The sequence below is a fragment of the Vulpes vulpes genome, chromosome 3, assembly GCF_048418805.1.
Source record: "Vulpes vulpes isolate BD-2025 chromosome 3, VulVul3, whole genome shotgun sequence".
Lineage (NCBI taxonomy): Eukaryota > Metazoa > Chordata > Mammalia > Carnivora > Canidae > Vulpes > Vulpes vulpes.
The window spans coordinates 22,853,769-22,865,570 of NC_132782.1; the positions used below are offsets into that span (position 1 = coordinate 22,853,769).

The 11,802-nt window shown below is 41.8% G+C and overlaps 1 protein-coding gene across 17 annotated transcripts in view; it reads left to right on the forward strand.

The window, feature by feature from the left end:
* OSBPL6 (oxysterol binding protein like 6) overlaps positions 1-9,441 on the forward strand; it is a 208,906-nt gene extending 199,465 nt beyond the window's left edge. For 16 of the 17 annotated variants that reach the window (XM_072752052.1, XM_072752043.1, XM_072752045.1 and 13 more), the window contains 4 exons: positions 589-733; positions 2,344-2,470; positions 4,228-4,350; positions 5,624-9,441. In XM_072752052.1, coding sequence (XP_072608153.1) covers positions 589-733; positions 2,344-2,470; positions 4,228-4,350; positions 5,624-5,732 — 504 coding nt within the window. In that variant the 3' untranslated portion in view covers positions 5,733-9,441. The remainder of the gene's footprint in view (positions 1-588; positions 734-2,343; positions 2,471-4,227; positions 4,351-5,623) is intronic. The other variant, XR_012000337.1, reaches the window with a different exon arrangement.
* Positions 9,442-11,802: the final 2,361 nt, after the last annotated feature.

Below are 11,802 nucleotides of genomic sequence, written 5' to 3' on the forward strand. Positions count from 1 at the left end.
TGATGACAGTAAATGTGTGCATTTAGTTTTGTGGACCCTGAGAAACCTCGATTTAGTCCTGTCCCTAATATTTGTGGAGCTCAGGGCAAAAGTACAAATGGAGGCCCCTATTTCATATATTAAATGTTAATACATAAGTTAAATTAAATATGTAAATATTTAAATGTTTCCATATATTAAGTGTTAATATATAAATTAAATATTAAATATGTAAATATTTACAATTTATAGATCAAACCTACAGTCTGTCACATAACTTATGTTCCGTTCTTTGACCTTGACGAATACACCTTGTATAACAAAACCTGTAAGGCTGGGTTGGACACTTTAGAACTCCAGGCTGGAAACCTGGCAGTGCAGGAGAGCCAGCCCTGATGCATGGTCTAGCGTAGAGTGGAGATTATCCTTTTCCTTAAAGTTAAACCAACTAGCACCTGGAAAGCCTTTCATATAAAACATTTGAGATAGATTTCTGAAAGTGGTTGGAATGAGCAACTTCCAAGGTAAGAAAGTTTTCCGTACAGAAATTACAGGGATTGGTGTTATTAAGGAGATTGGATGTTTTAACTGGGGTTTGGTGTTTTCCAGGTGAATTATTGGAATTCTAACGTGAATGAAGTCCAGGGGGTTGTAATGGATCAGGAGGGGAAGGTAGTGCACCGGCTGTTCGGGAAGTGGCATGAAGGGCTCTACTGCGGTGTGGCCCCTTCGGCAAAGTGCATCTGGAGACCAGGTGAGAGGAGCGGGAGCCTCTTGCCTCCGGAAGGCACCTGAGTGACAGAAGGGAGGGAGTGTCCCATCTCATGCAGTTCACCTTCTGTTTTTTTTTTTTTAATAGTGAAACTAAAAACATAGATGCTGATGGTAAGCGTAGTTATATTTTATACTTAACATATAAACTATGTAAATCACAACTTTTGATAATAAGGATTACAAACTTTAGGCCTAATCTAACACATGGTCAGAGATGGGGCTTCCTGTAAAGTCATTCTACATGCAATGCCTACATTCAAAAACTGGGCATGTTTATCAAAGAGTTTAGAGAATTGAACTATACAAACTTAAATCCTTACTCACGGGGATCCCTGGGTGGCGCAGCGGTTTGGCGCCTGCCTTTGGCCCAGGGCGCGATCCTGGAGACCCGGGATCGAATCCCACGTCGGGCTCCCGGTGCATGGAGCCTGCTTCTCCCTCTGCCTGTGTCTCTGCCTCTCTCTCTCTGTGTGTGTGTGTGACTATCATAAATAAAATTAAAAACAAAATTAAATCCTTACTCATTTATTCTCTGTTCTAATAAAACAAGGGAAAGCCTGCAAACATCTATAATCCACAAAGTCAATAACTTAACCAGAATAAGTAATCTTCTCACTTGAGCAGCGAAAAGCTGCAATATGTTGACATTTAATGAAAGATAACGAGAGAGTCCCGGTAATACACTAGCAATAATTGAATATCAGGGGTAAAGAGAACAAGTGTCCACGTGATATTTATTTTCATTGCAATTTTGTCACTTATATCCTAACTTTAAAATTAGATGTTGGGCAGCCCGGGTGGCTCAGCAGTTTAGTGCCGCCTTCAGCCGAGGGCATGATCCTGGAGACCCAGGATTGAGTCCCATGTCGGGCTCCTTGCGTGGAGCCTGCTTCTCCCTCTGCCTGTGTCTCTGCCTCTCTCTCTCTCTGTGTCTCTCATGAATAAATAAATAAAATATTTTTTAAAAAATAAAATAAAATAAACTTAGATGTTGGCTTTCTAAGAGACCTCAATGAGTATTTAAATTTCCTACTGGTAGAGTGGTTGGTTCATAGATGCAGCAGCTATTTACTGAGTAGTGATTATACACTAAGCTTTACTCTAAGAGCTTGGAATACATCAACGAGCAAAGAAGCATATGAAGATCTGCCTTTGAGTTTCATTAAAAAGTGCCAATAGATTAATATCTATTTATATCTGCAGCTTTTTCTAAAAGGAAGTAAAATTTCTGGTGAAATCTTAACGTTCCTAATTACCACCCTGGCGGTTAGTTACCCAGTTAAATATTTGAGGGAAAAATCATGGCAGAGTTTAGCCAGTAAAGAGTACTATATGTACAAAGTTTTTTTTTTTTTTTAAAGGCTGGATTTTATTAAACATATGAATCTCCCAGTTCTGATAACTGGCATGAAGTTTCCTATCTAGCAAAATTCAAAGAATTCAGTTTGCTTAAGAAAAATCTAATCTGGTTTTTATGACTACAGATTTGGTATTAGTATGGATTTTAATTAAGTTCCTGGGTTAAGTCCGCTTTTACAGGCTTTCTTAAACCTCTTTGCCAATCACAGTGCTTTATTGGCATCATTCCAGGTTCCATGCCAACCAACTATGAGCTCTACTATGGCTTCACAAGGTTTGCTATTGAGCTCAATGAGTTAGATCCTGTACTGAAAGATCTCCTTCCATCGACAGACGCCCGATTCCGGCCAGATCAGAGGTGAGCATGGCAGTGATGTTTGAAATGGACACTAGACCATGGCGTGGTGCTACAGATGCTGTCGAGGCTTATTTTCACCACCATCATTTATTTATTCATTTAAGCATTCACTCATTCCCTTATTCACTCCACAATATTTGAGCCTTAGCGAGGATGGTATTCGAGGGTGATCGCAACAGATGCTTCGCTCCACAAAGTTTCCCACAGATGATAACACAGTTCTTAACCAAAGGTGTCTGCCCCCTCACCCCAAATTCACCAGAAGTGTGCAAATTCATGAACTCCATGTCTCCACTAAAACCTCCTCAAGCATTTTCACCTCTTTACTTCTACTACTCTATAACATGGACTACCTTTTACTGTGAAGAATAGGAAGATAAGCTACAGGAGCACCTAGAAATGCTTCGAGTTAAAGTCTGGAGTTTAGCCAGCATGATTTTGAGATGTACTCAAACAAACAGGGTGTGAGATGTACTCAAAATACAATCCCTTTAATGCCTTCTGATCCTTATTTTTTATTTTTCTTATATGGTTCTGTGTGCGTGTTGTCCATTCCTACAGAGTTAATTTTCCTTGTTCCAAAAATGCTATATGCCACACAGATTCCACCCAAGATCATTTTCTGTTTCCAGTGTATTTGGGGCTTTATGTGTTTTCTGCCAAAACGTTCCCGTGTTGAATGTCCTGCTGTTTAGTCCTCCTACTACGTTCCCCACCCCCACCCCCAGAACGTGAGATCTCACTGTTTGACATTCACATTGATCAACAAACTTCCATGTACCTCATATTGAATCCCTGTTCTTTGCTCTCGTTTTGAAATTTAAGTACAGGTTTTGCAAATCACCACCAGGCCTGTTGTTTCTTTCTCGATTCTGTCCCCCTTATTCCCTCCCTGAATTTCATTGACGATCCATTTCCTTTTTGTGAACTTTTTTGTAATCTCCCCTAGTGTTAGATTCTCCTTTTTCTTTTTTTTTATTTATTTTTTATTGGTGTTCAATTTGCCAACATATGGAATAACATCCAGTGCTTATCCCATCAAGTGCCCCCCTCAGTGCCCGTCACCCAGTCACCCCCACCCCCTGCCCACCTCCCTTTCTACCACCTCTAGTTCATTTCCCAGAGTTAGGAGTCTCATGTTCTGTCTCCCTTTCTGATATTTCCCACTCACATTTTCTCCTTTCCCCTTCATTCCCTTTCACTATTTATTATATTCCCCAAATGAATGAGACCATATAATGTTTGTCCTTCTCTGATTGACTTATTTCACTCTAGATTCTCCTTTTTCGCCAGTTTGAGTCTCTCCGATAAAACAGGGAAACTCCTTCCCTCTCGATCTGTTCTAAAAGTAGGTGGAGAACAGCCAGCTACCCGCCTGCCTCCTCTGGCCTTTACCAAGTGTGTTTCGGAGAATATGGAAAAGAAATGCTAGCTGGTACTTCCTATTGTCCTAAGCCCGGGCTCCCTCATCATCCTGAAAATCTCAAGTTAGAGAACCTGAAAGAGCACAGAAGAGTCTTCAAGGCCAAATGACTTCCCTTCTAGCCCTAGCTTTACATTGCTGTATAAAATCAGTTTACACACATAGCAAGTGTGTGCACGGGTGGCCTGGGCCGGGAGTGAGGGGACATTATCAGAGTGTGACTGTCCACCGTGTTATATTCTCAGCCACTAGAGGGTAACTTTATCCAAAATGAGGTTATTTTTTTCTCAGCAAAGAGGACGCTGTGCTAGAGGGATAACTGTGTTCTTCTTAGATTTTTGGAAGAAGGAAATTTAGAAGCTGCGGCCGCAGAGAAGCAACGGGTGGAGGAACTCCAGAGATCTCGAAGGCGCTACATGGAAGAAAACAACCTTGAACACATACCAAAATTTTTTAAGTAAGTCAGCTCATTCCCCTAGCAAGCTCATGTTTTGCAAATGATCGCCAGCAGCAATGAGAGACTCTGGGTGGGAAAAAAAAAAAAAAAAGAAATGAGGGATGGGTTAATGTCCAGGTAACTTAAACTGACGTCAGTTAAACTTCAGTTTGGGTTAAGGGAAAGTAATAAGCCAGGTTTTGCACTTGTGAACAGTTTGTAATGATAAAACCCACTTCTCCTCCACAGCTTTTTGCTTTTTGTGGGCAACAGAAAGGGTGAGGGCCTTGCACAGAACACTCCTTGTACTTCAGCGACACCATTTAGAACGGTGGAAACTTGTTTCCGCTCCCTCAGCTCAAGGTCCCAGTCGGACCCCACTGCCCACAAGGTCATCCTGGCTTCATTAGTATCCAGTGTTATTTCTAACATACGGGGCTGTGTCGTTTAGGTTTGGTCCTTCTGTGGTAGGATCGTGGATCATTATTACAGGATTATTTGCAGGATTATATATACGTCACACAGACCCAGCTGTATTTTCCAAATCCATCTGCTGCCCTCCTGAGCCGGGGCAGATCAGCTCAGAATAACCTCACACCCTTTAGAGTTGCCATCTCATGACCATCCCCCGGGAGCAATGCAGCCTTGCCCTGTAGATGTTGATAGTGCGCTCTGGGCGGGAGCATGCAGGGGCTCACGGAGCTACTGTGGTCGCATACTTCTCCCTGAAAGTGAAGCAGAGACTGTTCTTGTGGGTCTGGGGCCTGAAGCTCTACTTAAATGTGCTTTTTTTAAAATAAAAAAAAAGATCTATTAATTTAATTATTTGAGAGAGCAAGGGGAAGGGCAGAGAGAGAGAGAGAAAGAATCCAGAGCAGACTCCACACTCAGCGTGGAACCCAATGTGGGGCTCGATCCTGGGATCACGACCCTGGGATCACGACCTGAGCCAAAACCAAGAGTCGGTGCTTAACCAACTTGGGTACCACCCACGTGCCCCATACCTGCTTTTTCAGGGGCAGTTCACTTTCTAGCTTTGCCTAGAAGTGATTTATTCGTGCCCGTTGCCCCTACCCCATGACTCCATCCGCTCCTATTTCAAATAGACAACAAAAACAAATAAAAAAAGAGTTTCTTTTTGGTCAAAATAGTCCAGTCACCAATAAGCAGGTAGGACACTAACTGGCTTACAAAGTACCCCTCATACCTACACATCTTCTCTTTGGGAGCTGGTCTGATTACCAGGCCACCTTGATGTGATTTGTGTCTAATGCTGATTTTTATGTCTCCACAGGAAAGTTGTTGATGCCAATCAAAGAGAAGCCTGGGTTTCTAATGATACCTACTGGGAGCTGCGAAAGGACCCTGGGTTTAGCAAAGTAGACAGCCCTGTTCTTTGGTAAACTGGGAATGTAGAGCTAGCCAACATATCACGCTCTGAATGAATAAATACCTATGCACAATTATGTTTCCTAGAGCTCCGCGTGGTTTCTGGGTCGACTGAAAACCCACCGTTTGCTTTTCTATTCATCTTTATAATGGACTTTCAGAAGTGCATTAGACAAGGCCCCTAACCACTTTCGGATCCTTTCTGTTTTGCTGCAACCATATCCCTTAAAAAAAAACAAAAAACAAAAACAACATCCACGCCCTCCTCGAAAAGCAGAATAAAAGGAGCAGAATATAAAACCCAAAGTCTGAAGTGTCTGTAAAGAAAACAAACTGTAACTGGTGCTTAACGCTGATCCAGAGAGTGCGAGGCGACCTGATGCAGAAACCACGCGCCTGGTCCTTTGTCCCGAAGCGCTGGCCCCTCGCCTGGGGGGCTCCGGGGATGCCAGTCGATCAGCTCCGACCTCGAGTGTGTCTGTTTGACGTGGTGTACTTGTTACTGACCTTGTCCACAAAGATGTGATACTTCTCAGAACCCCGTTCCATCTGTACGCCATTGTTCATGCCTTAAGAAATGCAAAGATGTACAAATAAATCATTTTTTCAATGTGTGCGCATAGGTTCATGTGAGGGACAGCTCTTTCGAATCGTGGCACGATTCGCTTTCTGGGATCAGAACGCGTAGAAGGCGGACGGAAGGGGATTTTTGCAGAGTAGACTGCACCTGCTTTACTTGGAACGTTGGCTACGGTCTGGTCTGTCTGAAGGGCAAGAAGCAAAAGGCGTGCTCGGCAGAGGTGTGTGTTCACGTCGCTCGTCCAGTTCCTGTCCCGCCACCAGATAATAAACCCTCTTGCACCTCACCTCACAGTGTGCCCTATTATTTGGCAATATCTGTACTTGATTTGAACCCTTGGCATCAGTGTTAAAACCTTAGAAGGGAGTAACGAAAAGCACGTGGGGTTTGTGCATGGGCTTAGGAGCCACCAGCCCCCCAGCTGGGTTGGAGGGGAGCCCAGTGTGGCCCGCGTGGCTGTGCTGCGCCCGGCCCGTGGGCAGCGGTGGGACCCCACTGGGAGCACAAGCAAGGGTACTTAGTAGCTTATTTGCGTTGTTTGTATGAGTTCTATGCAAAACCATATTTTATATTCTCATCAAGTGCTCCTGCGTGATATGTCTTAGGCATTTGCCTTGCTTTTGGCAGAGATTAAAAAAAACAAACAAACAAAAAAAAAAACAAGCTAAGGATTTTATCAATCCCAACAAAGGCAGGGTGGGGGTAGGGGCAGAAATATGCTTTTACCTACTTCAGGATTTGTTTTGTTTTTTTTTTTTCTTCCAGTATACAGAGGCTTTTGTAAGAAACTTGCATCAGTGTTCCTGAGTTTCTGCACGTAGACGACTATATAAAAATGCCTGTATGTTTAAAAAAAAATCTCCTGATGGAGCTTTTCCTAGAGAATTAGAAAATGACATATATTTTATTCTTAGACTCTTACCATCGGATTTTAAGCGCTATTTTAAACTCTGATAACAAGGCTATTAATATCTTATATTTCGTTACGAGGTGTTGATTTTCGTGTTCTCTCTCCTCAGCCAAGCATCCCTAATCAGTGGCTAGTCCGCTCTCAACCACCGCTGCCCTGAGAGCCGGAGGGAGAAGCCTGCAGTGTCCACTAGGTGGAACGGTGTTTTAGTTTTGAAACTCATCCTTCCTCCTACCTGAGTGCCCTACATTATGTGTACCGTAGGGTTTGAAGTGAAATTTCCCTTCCAATGAACCCCCTAACCCCCAGACCTTAGCCTTCCACTGGAGCAACACCCTCCCTCGGATTCTCGATGCCTTTAATTTCCATTTGAAATCCATAGGTGGCTTGCCTCGAGGTAGTACAGTTATTCCCTTTGTTACTGATTTTTTTTTTTCCTGTGCATTCATCTTGAGGTCTTTTTTTATCTGCGTCCTGAGACCCAGGCCTTTAATTTTAATTAGAATTTCATCTGAATTCCGTGGTCTTCCCCTTGGAAGTCTGTCCTCCCGCAGTCGGTAAAGCTTTAAATATGTTTTAAAGTGGTTCTGGTCTGTACTTATTGGCACTTCCCTGAACAGCCTCAAAATAAGACAATTCTGCAACGCAAAGGTACTGCAAGCAGAGAAGCAGGAAGGCCAAGCACTAGGTGACCACGGGCGCATCAGTCAGACGGTCAGACGGCTGAGAGAGGACCCAAGGCCCATCAGGGAAGCAACTGCTGTACCCCCACATTCCGCTGTAATTGAGGAAACAAGTGACTGCTAGAGAGGCCCTTCGCTAGATAATAAGTTCAAGCTACAAATCAAGTAGGTAAATGTTGGTCAGAGCAAACCTGAAACTCTGATTGGGATTTCAAGATGAGGATGAGAAGAATGTCACATCATGGAAAGCACCACATTTTATCATATCCCAGGTTTAGAATCTCTTTTGAGTTCTAGATATCCCGATTGGACTTCCAATTCAAGCAATCAGTTCAGTTTAGGTGATATTCCTATGATACCTGAATCTCTCTATTAAGTACTCACACCCATGTAATGGCCTCATCCCTACCCCCCCTCTTTTTTTTTTTTAACTTTTTATTGATATCACCGTTTTAGAATTGTGAGACTTACTCTGTTTGGGATTGTCATCTGCATAATTTGGGGACTTTTGAGACTAGTTTAAACAGCAAATGGATAAAAAAACATATTAGATCGTTCCTGATAAAACCTGACTTATTTCTTAGAATTTTAAATAAGGCTCTTTGTTTTAAGGGTACTTTTCTTATTTGTTTTTCCCTAAAACAATCTAAAATAAAGACTTAGTTTATCTGTATACCTCCGCCTTGATTTAGTCATAAGCTCCTTCCTTCATCTTTCTGAGCTGGGTCATTAAGGAAAGCAGTGATAAGTGATGATGGTCCCATGGATGTGGCTAGACTGAACAGATCGATGGCACACACCAGCACTCATCAAGGTCGACCAGAAACTAATTATTTTGCTTCCACATGCTGCCACCCAGGGTGCAAATTTACTCTCAGATTTTGCTGTTACTGTTGTTTTTTTTTTTTTTTTTAAATTAAGTCGTTGTTTTTCACCGGTTACTTAAAGTTCCCCATAAGTTCCAGGCAGTTGTAAAAATAAACCTCTTTTAAGATACCTTTTAATATTACCTATCAATTATATGTGACATGAAAACTACCAAACATATTTTCCGAGTAAGAGAAACCAAGGGGGTATCAATACAAAGGATGCCAGGCTGTTGATTTTCCAAACCTTTTGCTCCTCTTCATTCGTCTGGTCCTGTGCCTTGCAGCAATCCCACTAATCAGTCATTAGCCCCCTGCCCCAAGGGGCACTTGGAAGGCAGGGGTTAAAAAGAGAAACCCAATCAATGGTTTGCTTAGTTCTGTTACGGCTGTGACTGGAGAAGACTTTATAATCATAATCTAATGTATGATTTTGTTATTAAAAAAACTAATTATCCATCTTGTCTAATCTTGTTCCCTGTCATCCTAGATAATGAAGTGTTTGGGGGAGCAGAGCTCCTCACACGCCAGGGGGTGTAATAAATGTTTGCACTTGGTTCAAGTCGTTATATTATGAATGTGGCACAGTAAATAAAGTTTGTGTACAAAAGACTAGTTTATTTCTATGGGAGCCATTATGTTCAGGATATATATAATGTATCTAATTAAACAATTATGAATCTATTTTGTGCTCCAGAAATGTTCTTTTGGGGGAAAGATGGAAAAAATGTAATTGGAGCTAAGATTAAAGTGTCTTCGGTTTTGTGGGGGTTTTGTTTGTTTTCAAAAAGCTTCCCAGTCATTTAGAAATACTGCTTATCAAAACATGATTAAACCCTCTAATTTTTAACTACACACCTCTTGTGCAGAATTGACAGCTTATAAAGAGTACGTTGCATGAATCATTCTGTTAAGCCTGACTTTGTTCAGCTTTAATACATGACCATGAGGACACAGCTTACATACCCGTGTGAGAACACTTCTGTGTCCCTGAATTGTAAGACTTCCATTGCAGCCTTCGCTATTAGAGAAGATGGCAAATTGCTTAAGAAGGGGTTAGCTTTAATTCTTTCCAAATGAGATCTAAAAACAGAAGTCTTTAAAAACCGTTGTGATGAAGCAGGATGCCCAACATATGAAGCAAGTGAAGCCCCATGATTAAGCCAACTTACATGTGGCGGTTTCCTGTTACCTGCATCTTTTTGTTTCCCAAAAGCCCCAACATTTTTCTCTTTCCTCTGGTCCTAATGTGCTGAGGGGGAGGGATACAATGTCTGTTCTTTTGCACTGTGTCATTGAGTATGGGAAGAATCTGCAGTATTTATGCACAGTTACAGGGAACCACTGCATTTAGCCTCTGTGGAACACTATTCAATGCCTGTGGATTAAAAATTGCCCCATAATTATATATTATTTGTTTCCTTGGTTTCTTCATTGGTAAGAAAAAAAAACGTAAAACAAGAATTTATTTTCTGCCATTTTTTTCCTATTATACCTTCCTTCTAAATATAGACTTCTAAATATAGATAAAAAGAATTCCAGTTTTCAGAAAATAAGGTATAATTCTATTTGAGTCTTCTTACTTTAAGTTAATAAGGTAAGCAGCAATTTAATGCTGTGAAACAGAAGAATGCTAAAACTATTTTGTCTTAGGCACCAACTTCCTGCACCCTGTGTTTGTCTTCATCCAGCTATTTCTTTAGGAAATGGTATGTTGCTAGAAATTTTTTTCAGTCACTTCAAACTTTTATTGAGATATCACTGACATGAGCTTTACATATATGAATAATTTGGTACATTTTGACATCTATGTACACTCTTGACACCATCACCACCAAACATGTCCTCTGCCCCTTTATCATGCCTCTTCTGCCCTCCACATTTGCCACCCTGAGGCAATCTTTGATCTGCTTTCATTGCTTCTTAAAGTCTGCATGTTTTCTTGTATTTATTACATATGGGACTTTTCTAGAAGACTGTGCGTACAGGTATATGGATGCCTCCAAACTCCTCCCGTGCCACTGCCACGGTGTCTACCATCAGCAGCGACACATTATGAGACGATCTCATTAAGTTATATGTCTGGTAGCCCCGTAGAAATTTTAGATTTTAAAAAGACAATAATTTTTCATATCAAAATGGCCGTGTAAGTTAATGGATTCATTTCCACCTCTGCAGTGTGTGTGTGGGGGGGGATGGTCTCCAAAATAATGGTAACAATGAACTTGTTGGCAGTGCTGCAGAAGCCCTGGGAAGTATTTTCCTCTTGTTTGTAAGGAACAAATCACTGACAAAGCCATGGGTATCCAGAATGACCGCTCTTGAAATGATGGCATCTTGATAATGATGACAAAGGAAGCAGGCTTTGCTGCTTTATTATTTGCCACATTGGAAAGTTCCAGGGCTCAAGGAGGCTAACTTCCCATCTTCTCTAATGTGCCTATTCCTCATCTAGAGATCAAGTTGTTAAACCTAACTTTCAGAAAGAAATGGAAATGAAGTAGCTGCGGTCCAGGGAACTTCTGCCACTGGCAGCTGTGCAAGTTGAAAGCTTATTCCTCATTTCTTGCCCCGCAAAGCCTATTGCTTAAAAGTAGAAAACTTTTCCAGAGACTCTCAAATACAGCATGATTGACATTAAATGCTACTGAAGAAAAAGTCAAGAATGAGTAAAAGAAACGGAATCTGAGAACGAGAAGTAGGCTCCCTGAGTGGATGGGTCCCAGAGGGCCAAGTTATCGCCTTGGATTTTTATTTATAAACAGATACCTGAGCTCCCCTCTGAAGATTCTGAGTCCCTTGATCTAGGGTGTGAACCAAGAATCTGCATTTTACCAAGCACCCATAGCCCCCAGGAAATTTTAAGGCAGAGGGGAAACCTCTATGAGCATGGGCTGGCCCAACCACCTACACTCCCTGGCCCCTGCTCCAATCTCAAGATTTTGGTTTTTTGTTGTCTCATAGTGACATTTAGGAGTCAACAAGAAAGTCTACTTCAGGCAATAAAAACTGACTCGAGCTTGGTGACTTGTGACTCACATTGCT